At 41.2% G+C, this 20328-nt stretch overlaps 1 protein-coding gene across 1 annotated transcript in view; it reads left to right on the forward strand.

Moving 5' to 3' along the window:
• Positions 1–1573: 1573 nt before the first annotated feature.
• Positions 1574–20328, forward strand: part of KCNK3 (potassium two pore domain channel subfamily K member 3) — a gene marked incomplete at both ends in the record, with an annotated part of 97947 nt that continues 79192 nt past the window's right edge. Inside the window, one exon of the mRNA XM_083353872.1 lies at positions 1574–1856. Coding sequence (XP_083209998.1) covers positions 1574–1856 — 283 coding nt within the window. The remainder of the gene's footprint in view (positions 1857–20328) is intronic.

The following is a 20328-nucleotide window of genomic DNA, read 5'->3' on the forward strand; positions in this document are numbered from 1 at the left end:
TTTATTTATTGGATTTTGTGGACACTTATTCCAAAATAACTTTGGGTGGTTAGAATCTTCGTATCTTTCAAGTTGCACTCTTCCTTATAATATAGATGTTACCATATGGGCCTGCAGCAATTGGAGTTGATCAACCAAGATCAATTTTATAATTTTTAGTAAGGCAGAGATGTAGGGCAGGTTAGAAATTTCAGTCATACCTATGCCATATGCAGTACTGCCAATAATTTGACATTATTGCCCATATGCCATAACTTCATCCAAAATCTAATTTTAGTTGAAGCACACTCATGCTGTTTTAGGCAGGCTAAGATCTCTAGTTTAGGGCCAACACATTGCCCCTTACTAGGAGGTATATGCAATATACTCATGTAAACTCAAGATACTTTCACAGTCCAGAGAGAAACAAGGAAAGTGATCATCTGCAGGGTTTTTGGAACCCAGTTTCAACCATAGGGTAATAAGTGAGAATAAGAATATTTTGTGGAAGCAGGAATTAGAGGTTGATTAGGGAGGGCAATCACACTACAGGCACTGGAGTACAAGACAAGTGAGGTGGGGTGAGTTGCAGTAGCAGCAGCCTTGGGCAGATGGTAGCAGCAAGGAAGAAAAAAAAAAGGCAACGGTGCTAGAATAGGAGACAGAGTAACCGGATAAAGGGACTTAGATGGTGTTGTTGTTAGCTGCGAAGTCGTGTCTGACCCATCGCGACCCTATGGACAATGTTCCTCCAGGCCTTCCTGTCTTCTATCATCTTCTGGAGTCCATTTAAGCTCACGCCTACTGCTTCAGTGATTCCATCCAGCCACCTAATTCTCTGTCGTCCCCTTCTTCTCTTGCCCTCAATCTTTCCCAGCATTAGGCTCTTCTCCAGTGAGTCCTTCCTTCTCATTAGGTGGCCAAAGTATTTGAGTTTTAGCTTCAGGATCTGGCCTTCTAAAGAGCAGTCAGGGTTGATCTCCTCTAGGACTGACCGGTTTGATCGCCTTGCAGTCCAAGGAACTCGCAGGAGTCTTCTCCAGCACCATAGTTCAAAGGCCTCAATTCTTTGGTGTTCGGCCTTTCTTATGGTCCAACTTTTCACTTAGATGGTACCAGTGGTATATCCTGGGATAGCTGAGAAGGGAGAAAGAAATCTCAAACAAAGACCTTAGTGGGAATCTGGAAGTTCAAAGGCGAATCTGTAGGAGCCCGCCATCCAGCCTCCCCGGCCAGCCCAGTCCAGTAGTCCTTATAAGGGAAGGCGGCGGCGGCGGCGGCGGCGGCAGAGACGACGGAGGTGCAGGGTTGCGATGGAGGTGGTGCTGAAAGGACAGCTCCCGTACCTCCCCTTCTCCCTCCCCCTTTGGAGCTGAGCGGCGGGTGCTGCCTGCAGAACCAGCACAGCCGCCGCGGGAGCCTCAGCAGCGGCAGCAGGAGCAGGAGCAGCAGCCATGAGCCAGGCAACCGCCGCCTCTCTTTCAGCAGCAGAAGTAGCCGCCGCGTCCGCTCCCGCCTCCCGCGGGGCTCCCCAGCAGCCGTCCGCTGCCGCCGCCGCCGCCGCCACCCGCGTCTCTCCCAGCTCTGCGGGACCATGAAGCGGCAAAACGTCCGGACTCTGGCCCTGATCATCTGCACCTTCACTTACCTGCTGGTGGGCGCCGCCGTCTTCGACGCCCTGGAGTCCGAGGCGGAGACTGCCGACCGGACTAAGCTGGAGCAGAAGCAGCTGGAGCTCAAGAGCAAGTACAACCTCTCCGAGGCCAACTACTACGAGCTCGAAGGGGTGGTGCTGAAGCTGAAGCCCCACAAGGCTGGCGTCCAGTGGAAGTTCGCCGGCTCCTTTTACTTCGCCATCACCGTCATCACCACCATAGGTAAGGCGGAGGACAGCTGGGCTCCGGCAGAGCCTTTCGCTGCGGCCTCAGGGCGCTTTCCGCCCGGCCGCAATGATCCCCGGTTTAGATTCCGCCCCCTCCTCCCCAGTCCAACATGCGCCCACATCTTCCGCTTTCCCATTTGCAGTTTGTCTCCTGCTTTTTTGTGTGTCGGACCTTTTGGTTGGTTTAGGAGTCCCTTCCTTTCCTCACGACCAGGCTGGAGCGGATCGGCAACTTTATTCTGGGGAAAGAGATTTTCCAAGAATAGAGAGTGGACCCCCTTGTTCTCAGATAGGTCACTGCTTTGGGGTGCGGCAGAGGCGCTCTATCTTGCTTCCTTCTAGCTTTCCCAAAGCTGGCTTACGACTGTCCCATCAACCCAGCACAGCCGCTCTTTTACTCTCTGGGTGTGATGGGCGTTTTAGTCGTAGAGTACGCCGCCTGTGAATAGTTTTCTCTACGTAGCTCTTAAGCGCCTGACTATATTACACCTCCTTTCCCGCTCTATCCCGCACTGGTTTTCTTCCCTTGCTTTTGCGCTTTTCCCTCGGGGAGGCGCACTCGGGAAGGCATCCCGTTCCTCGGGGTGCCTGGGCACCTGAGATTCTCGCTTTCATGCTCTTTAAGTCAAGCCGTTACCCGCGAATGGCCTTGGGGCTCCCCCCCCCCACCTCTTCTCGAGGTTCCCCAGCCTGGCTGTGGAAGAGTATGCGCGTGTGTGAAGCCTGCGGTGCATGCTAAAGCAGGGGGAACAATGGAGACAAAAGATTTTCCACCGAATGCAGAGCCTTTCTCTCTTCTTTCCTCCACCCCGAATTTGTTTAGCCCGAGAGCGTGTGCGCCATATCTGAAGGCGTGTTGTGGATTTCCAGTTGCACTCTCCGTATAATCCGTTGTAGCAGCTGCCAGTTGTGGGGCGTGGGGGGGGGGAGGAGGAGGAGAGCACTTGTGGGGAAAATTATCTAAAGGGTTCCAAGTAAGGAGCAAAGCTCAGCTTCCCCCACCCCCACCCACCCCCCGGGAAAAAAACCTTCTTGGGTTGGGTAACTCTTCGGGCTAGATGAGAAGAATCACTGCATTTCAACCACATCTTCTAAACTAGGCCCAATGAAACTCTTCTGAGTAAATATGTGCACAAGTGAGCTGCTAAAATATCTATTCTGGACACGTGCTTGAGAAATTAGAACATTCTTTGCATGTTTGAATAAACAGACTTACTTGAAGTAAACTCCACTATGTTTAATAGAGTTCCTTCCTGTGTAATTCTGTCCAAGAATACAGCCCTAAAGAGTTGTAGAACAGTTTAATTCTTTCCCTGCCCAACAAGGTTTGCCTTCCCTGACTCTTGCTTACCAACCAACCCACTACCCCTGTCCCTCCCTTTCATATAGGTCCCTTAGAATTATTTAGATGTCCAGATATTCCCCCCCCCTTTTTTTAAGGGAGAAGAGATCACTTCCTGGTTCTCTGTGGTCATAAAAGCATATGGGTTGTTTCGGGAAGGAACTCATCTTGACTTTTGAACAATGTCTGAATTGTTCAAAATGAGCAATATGAATAAAGCAAGAGCATCTTCTGACTTTGCCTGCAATGTATACATTCCCAATGTTTTACATATCATCCTCATGGGAATGGAGGGGGATTCCCTTGATGAGAAGAGAATCAGGAATCATGTTTCCACTCTGCTGCATGGCAAGCTCAAAAAGTGTTAGAAGAATATCTTATATTAAGGCCAGCAATCTTCCAACCCTTTATAGGAGAGCAAGTTTCAGTGTGTGGAATGGCACTTATTGGTGAGTAAGCATACTCAGGATTTCACCCGTAGACCTCACTCACCTTATCAGGCAGGGCATTACTTTTGGTGTGATAAAGGAGCCAGTTATAGCAAGGTTGTTTCTATTTTGTAGGTGAAAATTGAGAAGGGGAAGGAGCTTGTTCAGTGCCCATTGGTGGAGAACTTAGAAAACTCAGTCACTTCAATGCAGAATTATGCCATTGTTGGATACTGGCAAAGTTTTTCTTTAGTTGCTGATAACTTATGTAAGAATCCATGCAGTCTCAGCTTGGGGGTGAGGGGTTATGAGAAAACAAACAAACAAACAAACATAAACCATTAGATTTCCCCACAGTTTGTTAGTAAAACATAGTCTTTGTGGGAGATAGATAAGGGCAGGGCTTTTTTCCTCATAGAACGCTCAGAACGGAGTTCCGGCACCTTTTTTGGATAGAACCTTGTAGTGTAGGCAAGGCGGGTTGTATGACACGTGTGAGTTCCAGCACCTTTTTCTTATACAAAAAAAGCACTGGATAAGGGGCAGTACTGATGGTAACTGGTTTTTTAAATTGCATCACAAGATTTCACTTTTCTACTCTATTCGCAAATCACTTTGATTTTGCAATAAATACTACTGTTACATCTAAACAATTGTATTCATATTTACTTTAAAGTGAGTTCTATTGAACTCAGTAGAGTTTACTATTAAGTAAACATCTTCTCATGTCATCTGTAGAGTGAACACTATGTTCTCTTTATTTTTGTTGCAACATTTCTGTTCTTAACGGGACAAAAGGCTTTTCTTTGATGCTTTTAAAAATAAATGTTATACATTTTGCAACATATTAAGCCTGCTTCAGATAGAGCATTTTTAAGGACAAACAAATGCAACTGGGTACAGTGTGACATGCAGAGCAAGAGATCAATTTAAGCTCCTAATTCTTGCTTGCAATCAGATTAATTCCTGATTTATGTTGCTGCTACATAACAGAATGGAATTCTAGCCAAAGCCTCACAGAGATCAGACAGCCTTGAAACAGCTTTCAATGAGCCCAAATTATTTTTTGAATCTCTGGCTCTTGAAGCATTTCTCTACAGCCTGTCCTTCTAAGACAGCTCTTCCTGCTCTCAATCATTGTCTCTTATTTTTAGAACATACTCTTTGCTTTGTATCATTTCTTCTAAAAGTGCAAATCTTTATAGACTATCCTTCTCTTCATGTGCACAAAACTCTTTAAGAGGGACCATCTCTTGTCCTGCCTAATATAAGTAAAGTTCACCCTTCATTCAAAAGAATGAGATAGCACTACAGAAACAGCCATAAAATAATTAAAGCCCACTAACTGATAAATGCAATTGCTATCACCAATAACCAAAAGCTGAAATACCCTTTGAGCAACCTTCTAAAAAAATATTGGTGTTTCATCTTCTCTGAAACGTAGAGCAGTTACAGGTCATACAGATGAGCATCATTCTGCCACCCTGAGGCAATCAGAAGAAAGTCCTGTGGCTTGATCCACAGACCCTTACATAGTATAGGCAGTAGCTCCCAATTTCAGGAAGGAAAACATCAATTGGATCAATGTAGGGCAAAGATATCTCTAAAGTTAGGAGATGCCAAACTAGGAAGAGTTGCAGGGTCATAACAAAGGTTCTGAAACTGCACTCTGAAATGGATTGATAGCTAGTGGAATATTCCCGTATTTAGCCTAACAAATCCCTGGAATTTGGACTTTAGCAACAGATGATCATTGTACTGCTATAACTTTCTGTGGGGCAGGGGGAGTGACACCACATGTGTCATGATATCACTGTTCCCTTGCCATCATAGGGGCTTAGATGCTTATGCCTCTGCTGAGTGAAGTGTCCAAGTCACTCTTAAGGACTATTTAGTAAAACAGTCTCTCTTCAAAGATGCAAAAGTATGGATCAGTTGATGCCTGATTGAGTTCACGTTCTCACTGCCCTTTCAGCTTATGTTCTTGGGTCTTGCTGGAATTCCACATGCTTTGAAGTTGCAAATGTACCTTCTGCTAAAAATATTCCCCTTTGGAGGCATGTGCTTGAATTTGATAAAACTAAATTTGTCAACAAACCATGGCCGGGTTCACACGTAATGCAAGAAGGGTATGCTTTACTAATTACAGTAATTAAGTTTAGTACTCTTTTTTTTTTTTTTTTTTTTTTTCCTTTAAAAAAACCCACCTTCCCCCTCCCTCCTCCCCTCCCTACCTCCCCCCTATCTCCCCCCCTCCCCCTCCCCCTCCTCCCTCCCCTACCTCCCCCCCTCCACTTCCCCTCCTCCCCCCTCCCCCCCCCCCCCCCGACTTCCCAGAGCAAAATACAAGGTATATATCTAAAAGGCAATCATAAACAATCATATACTAACAATTATAAACTCTAAAATCCATCACTCTCTAGCTTGTATATAGTAAACCAATCCTTAATAATACTAAATATATATAAAAAACTAAAATAAAAGAAAACTAGCATCATTCCCATCTATATTCTTCCACAATTCACTATTACCTTAACATATTCTCATTTGCACATTAATAAATAGTTCTTACACAAATTAACCCACATTAACCCACAAAACTTTCTTCCTCTTCCTCTGTAGTAAGTTGTCCATTAATTCCAAATTAAAAAAAAAAATCTATTACCATACATAGCATCCCAAAACTTTTTTTTTTTTAAAAAAAAAACACAACTACCACTTAACTATAAATATTTTGTGGAAGTTCCATAGATTTCTACTGATCTTATTTTTTTTCCTTTTTTGAGCGTTTTAAGGCAGCACGCGTCACCCTCTGTTCTCTAAGATCATCCAAAAGAGTTGCAGCTTGAACTCCTCCTGTACCCTTCTCGTCTATCTGTGCATCTTCATCCTCTTGATGTTCTCCTTCTCCAGATCCCTCTGCAGCTTCCAGAAGTGTTGATGGGGTTACTTTCAAGACATTATTATAAAAATCATGCGCTTGCTTCACATTACTCAAACAGTACCTTTTGCCATCATACATGAAGCTCAACCCAGCTGGGATCTCCCATCTGAACCTTATATCTCTTTGCTTGAGCTCTTGCACAAGAAATATAAAATCCTTCCTTCTCTTTAAAATCTTTGGAGGAATTTCTTTTAGAACCAAAACTTGTTGACCAGCAATCACAACTTTGGTATCGTAGGCAGCTTGTATAACTTCATCTCTAATTTCCCTTTTTACAAAATAAACCACCACATCTCTAGGCAACTTTCTCTGTTTAGCAATCCACGAATTCACACGAAACACTTTGTCCATACCTTGTTTTAATTCAGATGCTGGATGGTTCAATACTCCCTCAAAAGCCTCAGAAACCAGCTGCTTTAAATCTTCCTTAATATTCTCTTTTAGGCCTCTAATTCTCACAGCAAACTGCATCTGGTAAAATTGAGCCAAGCTCTGTTCACTGTCGATTTTGTCTTTTAAATCTTCAATTTCCAATACTTTTGCTTCTAATAAAGCATTCTTTTGAATCAAATCTTGCACTTGATCATCCAGCACCTCCACACATTTAGCAACTTTTTGCACTGAGGACAAAATGTCTACCTTCATTTCTCTAAGTTTCTGTTCCATCCTTTCTTCCATTCTCTGCTCCAATTTCTCCAATTTCTCCTCCATCTGTAGAAATTTAACACCCATTGACTCCAAAATTAACTGGGTATGTTTTTCAAGATCCTTCGATGTCAATACATCAGGAGAATGCAACGCCTGCAGCAATGATTGTTGTTGCACCGGAGAATTTCCAGCACTCCGAAAAGTTCTAGGGGGAGGTTTAGCCGCCATCTTTTACTTACAATTGTGACGCACTTTCACTTTAAGTTTTAAGCAAAGTCCATCAAGCTTGAGAGTAAAATAAAATCTTCTTCATCTCTTCATCTTTCCCTCTTGTACTGCTCTGCCTGCTCTTTCCCTTTCATAGTCTCTCCTTCAAGCAGGGATGGTCGCAGACGCCTGGCTCTGCTCCATGAAGTCCGGAGCAGAGACGCTAGCCAGCTGGGAGCAGCCCAGGCTACGGGGGAGTTCAATCCTTCAGCCGCCCAAGCTCCAAGCTCAGGCGGCCCCGGAGAACTCAACCCCCACCTGGGGGCTCACCTCCTCCTCTTCTCCCGAGGAGGGGGCTTCAGATTCGCCCGAACAGCTGATCGGCGCTGTTTCGGGCGAAAAAACACCAGCTGAGCCGCGGGCAGCCCGGGAAGGCTCCCTCCGTCGCCGCGGAGCCACCGGAAGTCCAATTAAGTTTAGTACTCTTGACCTTGAAAGAAACAAAGCAGCTTTTGGTTTAACAAGAAATGTGCATCTAGCCAAAGACTTCATGAAAGCTTCCATTTCTGGTACAAGTGACAATGATTTCACATGCATCATGACAATAACACTTATGTAAATTATGTAATTTGCATGATAATATCATGATGCACACAATACATTTGCCTTTTTCTCTCTTCCTCCATGCCCATATATATCTCCATTGCCTTGTTTTTGCTATTGCCACTTCTCATAGAAAGTAAGGAAAAATATGAGCAGGAAAGTCATAATGGTTGCATTAAACACAACATACTTCACCTGAAACCTGAGCTAACAAAAGTAAAGTATAAGATGCTATACTTTCATACATCTGCCTAACATGCAAGTGACCCAGGTTCGAATCTCAGAAGGGTATGGCTAGCTGATGTGAGCTAAATAGCTCGAAATAGTTATACTAGTCTCCCTTTAATTCTTTGTTGGTAAATTTAAATTTAACACACAAGTAGTCTGTTGTATAAACGACCTAGATTGGGACTGAGAGGTGAAAACGGAAGGAGTATGCTCTGTCCCATATTTGGGGTAGACCAGGTTGCCCTGATAGACTGGTCTCATCTGAAAACACTATAAGATGCTATGTTCAAAGAAACCATATCAGAACTTACTAAGTCATATTTTGTACCGAACCCCCCTTCCCATCTTAATTAGTTTATTGTTCTGCAAATTTCCAGGGCAGATTTCAAAGCCAATATTCGCTGAGCAGCTGTCAGTGAAAGATTATTCTTGGAACTTTTGCAAAATTAGTGAAAATACTGAGGAACACCACTGGAGTTATGTGAAATTATTTGGGGGCAGTGACAGAAATGGGGGGGGCAATCTTTATGTAAAGTAATTTTAGCCAGTTTAAAATAAATGCGGGCTATCAAGAAAGGTAGCAATTAAGCCAAAATCCACTCCATTTTTTTTAGCTTCATTAAAGATAAAGACTGATTAAAAAAAATTAAAAAGCAACCCAGCTTAGCTGGCTGGCTAAACTAACACAATTACTAGCCAAGCCAAAAATACCCTGCAATAATGGGAATCACTTGACATCTGAAAGTAGGAAGCATGCTAAAGTAATAATCTGAATCAGAGAATTTCAGGGGCTTTGCTACAAGAGGTCTATTTTTTTTTAATTTTAATTCCATTTATATCCCGCCCTTCTCCGAAAGAGGCTACAGAAGAATTGACTTTCTGCAAGTGGGTCAGTAAGAAGAGGAAGTGGGTCTTAGGTACAAAACTTATAACACATGCTGGGGTGGAGATTGAGGCATGCAGAAAAGAAGATGAAACAGCTCCGATTAGTTATTCAGTCACCACTCTATTTCTTTCCACAAGTAGGAAAACATGGTGGAGAGGCTAAGGGTAGATTGAAGTGAGATTGCTAAATGCAGGGTGGTTCAGCATTTTGTGGGAATCCAACTACACTCTTAATATATTGAATGAAGCAGGTCCTTAAACCATACCGGTATTATGGTTCCTTCAACACAGCACGTGACCCTTGCTTACTCAGATTTAAGATTTAGCACGTTATGTGAATCTAGCAGCTTCCATTTTTGCAAATCCTCTGTGCTGCCCACTTAACTCCAGTGAAGAGTGTGGCTATGTGCAGATAAATCAGGCTCTCAAACTGAGACAGAAATCAGCCTTGGTTTGACTCGGGTTACAACTACATTCATACAATCTAAAGAGAAGGGATGGTCCTGGGTCAATGGCACAGCTTCTACTACAAAGTGCCAATTTCATTCCTCTTCTAACCTGCTCTTTTGGGGATATGCTGGGATCACAGCTGTCAACTGGAGTGATAGGAATCATCCAGCACATCTAGAGGGCCCTAGACAGTGGGGGTGGGGGTGGAGGGCAAGAGGTTGTTTCTAAAGAAGTTTGTGACTCTTCAGTAAAGTTCATTAATTGTTGCTAATGGTGATGTTGATGCATTAATGATCAGGTGTATGGTGTTACCCCAATTGCTCTTAGATATTTTATAAAGAATCAAGATGGAAATCTAATGATAGCAATCACAGCAACAATATTACAGCTTCTACTGCTACTACTAACTTTCAGCACTTCCAAAGGATCTGCCTTTGATGACAGAGCTAATAATAATTCTGGAAAAATTCTCAAGTTGCTGTGACTGTATTGAGTTTGGCTCCTGATGGAATATGCTTCTGTTTAAAGCATGATTTTTATAAGAAAGTGAACTCCACCGAGAAATGATTTTTAGATAAACATGTTCAGGTTGAAGCTAGGTATACATTATGCATAAATTCACTTTTCAAAAAGAAAGGGAATGTTAAAGAATTTGAGAAGCAACGTGATGTGAGTGCAAATGGCTAAGACTGATTGATTTTCATCCTGTATAGAGAGAATTAAGGCTAATCCAAGTAGAGAGGAAGGAAGGAAGGAAGGAAGGAAGGAAGGAAGGAAGGAAGGAAGGAAGGAAGGAAGGAAGGAAGGAAGGAAGGAAGGTAGGAAGGAAGGAAGGGCTTTCCCACAGATTCTCTACTTTTTTAACTTTTTAAAAGTAATTTATGGGCATCCTTCCATGAATTTGTGCATATACATTGTTTCTTCTCTCCCACTAGTAAATTCTCAAACAGCAACTTTAAGATTTGTGGATTTCAACTTCCAGGATTCCCCAGCCAGCCATGCTAAAGTGTTAGCGCCTACAAATAGAGACCATATAGAATCTTGGCAAGATCAACATTTACTCTGGACTTCTATTCAGACCAACCAGAAAAGGATGTTATGCATGTTTCATATTTCACAAAGTCATTGTGTGTGAATTGGGTGGCCATATAAATCTATTTAATAAATAAATATCTCTGAACAATAATAAATTCTAGAGGGTACAGTTTTAACTCCCTCTATAAGAAGATCGGGGATGTGGTGGCTCAGTGGGTTAGGATGCTGAGCTTGTCAATCAGAACATCGGCAGTTTGGTGGGTCAAATCCCGAGTGCCGCGTAGCAGTGAGCGCCTGTTACTCTTCCCAGCTTCTGCCAACCTAGCAGTTCGAAAGCACATAAAAATGCAGTAGAAAAATAGGGACCACTACAGTGGGAAGGTAACAGCATTCCGTGCGCCTTTGGCATCTAGTCATGCCAGCCACATGACCACGGAGACGTCCTCGGACAAACACTGGCTCTTCGGCTTTGAAACGGAGATGAGCACTGGCCCCTAGAGTTGGAAACGACTAGCACACATGTGCAGGGGAACCTTTATAAGAAGCTCAGTGGCATTCTGTAATTTTTTTTGGCATATATGCAGATGGAGCTAAAGTAGAGACACAATTTGAACAAAAAGTCTCATTTGGGCATTTATTTATTCAACAAATTTCTATGCTGCTTCCTATGTCAAAAGACATTTCATATTTTCAGGTTATTGAGAGCTCCAGTTATTAAGAGTTATTTGCATATAATTTCCTTAATAAATTGGAGACTTGCCTGGGCCATCCAAGTATTCTGCTTATATCCTAGCTTTACAGGCATAGGAGGGTCACTAGGAAAGAGAACTGGAGTAGAAAGAACTGTAAGCTGAATGCTTAATCACTAAATCTTTTAGCAGCTGTTTTATTCCAGCAACTGGACCTCCTTTTGCAGAAACTTGTCCTTTATTTCTTTTTTACTGGGTTTCAGCTCAGCCTTCAAAACGCTTGTTGGTCATTTACCCAAATCTAAATTCTAAAAACACAGATTTCTCCCCCATTTGAAATAAAATATGAAGAAAAATAACAATAGAATATTTGTAGCCTGAGGTGGAACCATGAGTCTCTGGTGCTCTCTCTTTTCTTACAGATGTTTCATTACCCAACTTGGTAACATCAATATTATCTAGGTGGCTAATGGAACATCTGCAAAAAAAAATAATAACTCAGCTCAGAGAGCACCAAGGACCCCCTGAAGAAAGACAGAGATATGAAGATCATTAGCAAAGAGAACATGGAAGGATAGCAACCAAACAGAGAAACAGAAAACTTGCAGAGTGAATAAAAGCTTCTTTTTTCAAGAGAGAATCTGAAACTGATTTCCAACACAGTTTCACCTTTAACTTTTAAACTCAAGAATAAAAGTATGTCAACACAGTCCATTAATTTTGAGTGACATATTTATATCGGGCAGAACAGTCTTTCTCACATTAAGGGACTTTGCCTTGACCTTTGAGAGATAGACCCCCAAAGATGGGTTTTTTTAAAAAAAAAATATCGCACAGTTTAAATAAATACAGCTCATGCAGTTAGACTCCAAGCATTTAATAATTTATCCCATCAACATTAAAAATTACAATTCATCCATCCCATCAGGCAGGCTGCACTTTCATTCAACAAAACATCTACTTTGGTCACAAGGAACTTCCCCTCTGCCTGTTTTGATTTATTATTGATGTCATTTGTAGACTACATTTCCACATGAAATGGTGCTCAAGGGGGCCACTAATACATTATGATACAATAACATTTAGAAAAACATCATTTGTAATCAAGAGGAGTGCCCACCAACAGGCAAACATTCACATTTTATCAACGGAATTGCTTAAACAGACCAAGTCCGTCTAGATAAAAATGAGTTTGCCTGCTTGGGAGAGCGATAGAAATGGAAGTTAGCTTGATCTCCTTTTTCAGGGAGCTCCAGAAATATGTGCTAAGTCCAGGAACTCTTTGGACTGCTTGTGGCCCTTGACTAGTACCCCTGCCTTGCATGCATATATTGGCAGAAGGAATTCCAAATAATAAGAATGGCAGGGAGGCCACTGCATGGTGTCTGAAGAATGACATGGTGGAAGAGTCCCTGGGAGCAGGGTAGCCTGTTTAACTCTCCCTGTTTTCAACCCCATCCCGAGGACAGAATGTACACTATCTGTGGCATTTCTGCCCTGGCCTTGACTGATCAGCACCACTCTACTGCCTGTTCAAAACTGCCCTTGGCTTCACTCGTTTGGCCCTGCTTATCTCCTCATTCATTTCATGAATTGATTTTTGGATGGTCAAGGAAATCTTTAGTGGAAGGATGACTCTCTAGCTAAGTCTCTGTGGCTATTCTTTGGCCCCAAACTGTAATTCAACTTGTCAAAGACTTTGGCATCCTTAAGAGATGCTTACACGGATCCCCACTGTGCTTGCTCTGGTGAAGCTTGATTGGCTGAGAGGTAGTTGTTTTCATGTTAAGCCTGCACAGATTTTGGGAGGGGGTTTTCTCTTAAAAGCTTTCTCTGTGTTGCAAGGCATTATGTGAGCAAAAATCTACAATTTTCAGATGGGGAAAAATCTATTTTGTAGCCAGCATGACTTTCTCTCATTTGCGAACATTATTCATGTTCCAGTATCCCTAACAACCCACCACTTTTCACCTGTAGATGCTATCTCTATTCTACTGATTGCAAAACTAGACCTAAACTAAAATGTAAACAATTAAATCTGCAGCCGCATATCAGAAATCTGCAGCCGCATATCAGCAGTTGGTAATAGAAAAGTCATGTGTTTTTCTGTATAGCTGTATATCAATCAGAGAGCAAGAAAAAGTGCCACATGTCACAGAACTGTGCAGTGTTTTAGATTCGATTTCAAAAAAGTTCTTTGGAGCAAGTCATGGCACAAATGTAGCCCTTGCCTCCAACTCCTTAAGGCAACTGCCTTTTCTGGAAAGAGAACTGGGGTAAAAAATTGGAACTCTGATTTTATATATGGTGACGGCAGAAAGATTGCTCAATGCACAAAAGTGGAAGGGTGCCTCGATTCCTACCATGGACAAATGGTTACAAAAGCTGATGAAATTAGCAGAGCTGGCCAAATTGACTGTGTTGATAAAAAGAAAACAACATAAGTACTTTTGTTTCTAATTGGAAACTGCCTCTGGACTTTGTGCCTGAGGTGGAAAAAAAATGATATTATGATTTTGGGTTTGACTGATTAGACTGGTTAGTGCATACTACTATAGAAATGTAAAAAAGTTGAGATTTGATTTTAATGTCTGATTTTACTGCAACAGAGAGAGCAGGAAGTCAATGCCATTTGTTTGTTCCCCTTCCCTTCTTCACACCTTTTTTATTTTCCCTTTTTCTTTTGTTGTCCTCTACTATTTGCTTTTGTATTTTCACATTTTATGTTAAATAATAATAATAATAATAATAATAATAATAATAATAATAATAATAATGCTTAAGGCAACTGCCTTTCCCTGGAATTTCCTGGAATTACAGTCTTGGTCTCTTAAAGGACCAGAGGTCTGATTTTGTGTAGGGGTTATGAGAGATTGTGGGGAAGCTGACAAAGGATTGGAAGGGAGACTGGTCATCAACAATCAAGATCTAGAATCCATTGGCAGATTATTGTCTAAATATGTCAGCCTGGGTATTGAGAATCTTGAGGAAAAGAGTTTCAAACCACTCAAAGTGATTCTGCTTTAATCATCTTCTATAAATGAGAGTTGGAATTTTCTCTTGCCATTGCCAAGATTCTGTATTTACTTTCAGACAAGAATGAAAGATACCTTATTGGAATCTGTGCAGTTCTAGCTATCTTGATCTTGCCCAGCTGATCAGGGTTAAATTAACTCTAAGAAAGATTGAATTGATTTAGGAGTAAAGTTAACCTCCTGGCAGCTAACTGACTGAATCACTTGACTCCTTGATACTGTTCCACAACTTAAGTCCTCTTCCTCACCAAGTCAATGAAGTGGATTTTGCGATACACTTTATTGTGGAAGACATTATTTTTTTCCTGGTATTGTATCTGGATCTGGCAATGTCATACAGAGAGTTCCTCTATTCCATCTGCCAGACCATGGAGCAAACATTTATTGTCCAAGCAAGACCCTGGAATTTCTTTCACACAAATTGAGGGTTCTCTTCTTTTTGCAAAACTTTAGCTCATTTTGCCAAATGATGCTTCACCACAAAGTGATCATTATGACCACCTTGCATTTGTACATTTCCTTCCTTGTTTACCACGAAAGGCTAGGGATTTCTCTACTTTTGTCTGAGAATGAAAATATTGCTTCATCAGACAAAGCACAGATTACTGATTGCTAGATAGGGAGGAAATCCAAGGAGAAACAGTGTGAAGCAGAAATTTTATAAATTCAAATCTCAGTTCTGTGAATAATCATTATTAAAGCAGAAGCTGCCTTGAGGAAGGCCCAGATTCAGTAGCAAAATACATGCTTTACATCTATGATGTGGCAGCTTCTCCGGATTCTGAAGAAGATATACAATGGTCTTTCTTTCTTTCTTTCTTTCTTTCTTTCTTTCTTTCTTTCTTTCTTTCTTTCTTTCTTTCTTTCTTTCTTTCCTTCCTTCCTTCTTTCTTTCTTTCTTTCTTTCTTTCTTTCTTTCTTTCTTTCTTTCTTTCTTTCTTTCTTTCTTTCTTTCTTTCTTTCTTTCTTTCTTTCCCACCCATCTTGTATTCAATGACTCTGGGCAGCTTAAAACATAACATTCAGATGGATTTGACTCCACTTAAGGCAGCTCTATGTATAAGATGCTTCCCTGATATATTAAGTGTGTGTGAACTCTTAGGAAGGGACTCTCAAGCAAGGTTTTTGATTATCAAGACCAGATTTCTTTCTATTGCATTTACCACCATTAAGAAATGTCTTATCAGGCTCCATAAGGCACTCTTCTAATGTCCTGTATAAACCACTATTCTGATGTTCTACATATAGGAGCCTTGGTGGAGCAGTGGGCTAATGCCTTCTTAAGTAACACCAGCTGCCTGCAATTAGTGCAGGTTCGCATCCCACCAGGCTCAAGGTTGACTCAGCCTTCCATCCTTCCGAGGTAGGTAAAATGAGGACCCAGATTGTTGGGGGCAATTAAGCTGACTTTGTAATAATGCCGCTTGGGGGGGGGGGGGGGCGAAAGCCCTAATAAGCAGGCATATACATAGAATGAAGGCTATTGCTAAGCACATTGGTTTGTGCTTAAATTGTAAGCTACCCTGAGTCTTCGGAGAAGGGCGGGATATAAATGGGATTAAAATAAATAAATAATAAATAATCCAACACTTCTTTCATTTTGCAGCCTGAGGCAAGGCTATCATCCGATGGGGCAGTCTTGCCAGAGGTGAGAATCTTGTGCTTGGATGGAGGTGCTTCCATTCTACACAAGCCTCAGTGGAAATACTTCATTGTTTAGACAGATTAGATTGAGAGGAAGCAGACCGTTAAGTTCTTGGATTCTCAGCTACGGAGTGATTTAAAGGTCAAAACCAGTAGCTTGAGTTGGGTTTTGAAACAAAGCAGGATCGGCCTTTCTAAATTGGCAAGACATACTCTTAATAACATTTTCAAGCCTAAATCCCACCCCTCACATTTGGAACCAGTTGACTTCAAGGGTAGATTCACACATAACATAATTCAGTAGTCAGACTGAAATTTTATCAAAGCATGTGTTATATCTGCACATGAAAGATCTTGGTTGCCTTACCCACCTGGTACAAATCTGTTAAACTACAATGGCCATTTGTAGCTTATATCGCAAACCTTAGTCACATTTTCATCCTAGTCTTTCAAAGAGAATGTAGTTCAACACTAAATCTAATTCCTCTTCCCAATGCACAAACATATTGTCTCTTTTATCCGGATTTAGATTCCGTTTATTGACCTCCTCCAGTCCATAACCAAGTTCAGGTACTGATTCAGATGGCAAGGAGAAATATGGAGTGTCAACACTGTATTGATGGCATTTACCACATCATAAACATTTTTTTTAAAAAAATATCATGAAGCATCCTAACATATGACATAATTTTCAGTAGAGGTTTCAAAGCAGATGGTATAAAGAGGAGTAGAGAATTCACACCACCCTATCTTTAATTTATGTTACTGGTCCAGGAGGCTATAATGATGGTATGATTTAAGCATGTAAATAAAGCAAATGTCTACTTTGTGATCCCCAAAGCCTTTAAATTCCCAAAGTGGGGGTTCTGGATAGACTGAGAGAAGAAAAGGATCTTTAGAGGCAGGACTTTTTTTTCTTTCTCATACCGGAGGTTCAAGATTGCAAACATCCAAGCTCTGAAAACTTGAAAGCTACTGAGGAGACAGTCCAATGAGTTTTTAGCTCAGTGTTTCTCAAGCTTGGCAACTTTAAAAAGTGTGGACTTCAACTTCCATGCTGGCTGGGGAATTCTGGGAGTTGAAGTCCACACTTTTTAAAGTTGCCAAGCTTAAGAAACACTGGCTTACCCTTTTTCCCCCTTTTAAAAAGCCCTGATGCTTTTTTCTAGTCTTCCTCTAATGCTAAAGGTGAACTGGTGTCCCATGCAATGATTGTGCCCAAAGCAATAAGCTACATTAACGGTAGAACTGTATCTTGCATACTTCTCTCTGGAAGAGATATGGAAGAAATGGCTGCTGGCAAGCTGAGGAGAAGTATAATAAGTATACAGTTAGTCTCAGGTTCAAAACATGTCAGCTGAATACTGACCCACACTACACAAGTACTGGGGCTCAGGTAGGGTTTACTAACCCCTAATGCAGAAGTCTGGCATTCACATAGTTCATGCCATCCTCAGCCCCCAGCCTGTGTCCTCTGAGATCACCACAAATTAACAGCAAAATTTTGATCATGTTTTTTAAAGCTTTTTATGAAGATTTGAAGTGTTTTCTAAAAAAATATTTTGGAGAATGTGCAATTCAGCTAATTCTTGATTTATGACCACAGTTGGGACTGTGGCCTCCAATGCTAACCAATGCATTCATTAAGTGAGTTCCACTCAATTTGCCTACCGTATGTGATTCCAGGGACACTGCAATGGTTGCAAGTGCAAGGACCAGTTGTAAATCTTTTTTCCCCAGCACCATCATAACTTCAAATTATCATAGATTACCTATGCACTGTTAATTTGCAGTACCCATTCCTTACATTAATAATGTTCTAATTTCTCTATGATTCCTGGTAGATGCAGTTGCTACATCCCCTAACCTTTAGTATTCTTATAGGGATACTAAATATAAACATTGCTTCATATGACAAGATAAACCTAACTGGAACAAGAATCTTTTCCTAACAACAAACTTCAATTGTTGTCCTCTAGTTTGCTGGTCAAAAGCTGTTCCACATGACTGAGTTTCCTGGGAAGGTTACCAATACTCCAGTTCTGCCTGAATGTTCATAATTAGAAAGAAACTCACCTTCGGGTGGATATATTATCAAGATGAATTGGGCAATGACCTCTGGAGTATACATAATAAGAAACTTGGTCGGCCTCATATTGTAATGAAGTAACCTGAGTGGATGTGGTATTAACTGGCTATTATACTAATAACCTCAACAGTTCCTTTAGCAATTGCAAATTATTTATAAGAGGCTGTCACATGCTATCTATCCAGCTGATAATCAATATATGGCTTTTTTTGCTTTAGTGACACTGTTGCTCTTTGCTGATTCAGGAACTGTCCTTCCTAGGAATTTAATGTTATTAATGGTGGTTGGATTTATTGTTGTTTTAGAAGGCATTTCAGTTCTTTTGTCTCTCTGTGTGGGGCTTTTGGTAATGTTTTCTTTTCTTAAAAAAATAAGAATTGCTTGATATAAATAAACAGGAATGGGCTTGCTGTGGGCTGCCAAATCACAGAAGAAGGAGTAATGATCAAGCCAGTGATGGATGGCCACAGGAATCTGATGGGTTGCCCAAACAGTAGGAGAGTTGGCAGGTGGACAGGTCAATCAGCTTATTTTTTAGAGGCAAAGAGTAGAAGGCAAACAAGTCCTTCCCTTCCCCAGACAACAGAATTTCCTCTCCCTCTGTGGACATCTGACACCCCAATCTATTAGTAGTGAGATTGGCTGGAATATAGCTCAGTGCATTTCTGGGCCCAAAAAGGAAGAATTGGCCTTTCAAAACGTCCTATTCAAAAAGCAAGAACACTATGTTAAAAACAACAAACACCACACTATTGTTGTTTAACCAATAAAAAACCCTGCAAAAACTTTACCAGAAACAACTGCCTATCCAAGGCCTCTGTGACAAATTGGGATAATGAAAAAAAAAAAAATTGGACCTCAAAGAGGTGGCAATGACAATGGGAATTCCTTTCTCATCGTATTGCAAGGCCACATTCCAAATGTGTTTTCAACAATGGTCAGGACCAGGCAACCAGGCCTCCTAAATCACCTCTGACATGTCCCAGCAAAGGTCCAGAGGTCACAGAAGCTTGTAATGCAGTGTTGCCAAACCTTTTTATCCCCACCACTCCCCAAACATTTCTTGTTGTCTTACACAACTGTGATCAGGAACACTTGCAGAAAAGGAACACTTGTGGAAAAGGCAACTGACTTTCGCTCCTGGGATTAAGGGGCACATGTTATCTGGAATGTAAGTGCTCTCTTTCCAAAAACAGAAATTTTCTTTATTATAGGAAGCTCAAATGACCTCTTTGGTGAAAAGCACTTCTTAACAGCTTTGGCTGTTCCAATGACTACAGCTCCTTTTTGGGGCTCCCCTTGAGAACAGTTTGGGAACTAGTGCAGAAGCTGGGCTGCAAAGTCTGCCCTGGCTGATAATTGTTATGAACCAATGCCAAGTTATTGTTGGTTTATAAAGCCCCAAATTTCTCAAGATCAGATTATTTTAGGAATTGCCTATATTTTTATAATCCTATATGATCTCCATACTCTGATGTTGATATAGCAGTTTTCTAATATACTTCGGTAGTGCAGTAGTAGAGCCCTCCCCAATGTGGGAGGAACATCTAATGGAAATTGAAATAACCCCTTCTCACCCCACTTAAAAAAATTATCTACCTCCTTTTATTTTTTTTTTCATTATCTCTTATTTATTGTTATTTATTCCTTGTTGACGTATCTTCTGTTACTTTGCTGTTCTTAATGTTCCAAAGGTTCTTTTCCAAAAGACAACTGGACTTTCTTGGTTTTTTCCTTGAAAATGTTTTGCTTCTCATCCAAGAAGCTTCTTTAGTTCTGATCGTTTTCAAGGAAAAAAAAACCTAAGAAGTGTTCTTATGCTGTTCTTAATGTTTCTCCTGATGTCTCATTTCATTTGTATTGTATTTCTTATAATTCCTCACATAGGCAGATAAATAATATTGAAACACTGTAAATTCTGGAATGAAATGACAGAATGTGTGGATGGGTTTACCCAACTTAAAATGGAAATGGGTCCTTTGTTCAGTGTAAGGAACCCAGCCATCATTTTAGATCATCAAGTTAAGATACACAATAGTTTACTGTGTGGAAGTGTGTGTGTGTGTGTGTGTAGCACAACACCGTGATTTGAACACAGGTATTATGTTAAACTGTGTTTAGGATGAAACATGGTGGCATGTCACCACTTGAGGATGCTTAATGTATTTTCAGTAGCATAACCAGAGTCAGTGATTAAGGCTCTAGTGTAGAAGAGGGTTCAGCAGCAGAAATTGTTATGC

The sequence above is a fragment of the Vipera ursinii genome (assembly GCF_947247035.1).
Source record: "Vipera ursinii genome assembly, chromosome: 1".
In the NCBI taxonomy this organism is placed as follows: Eukaryota; Metazoa; Chordata; class Lepidosauria; order Squamata; family Viperidae; genus Vipera; species Vipera ursinii.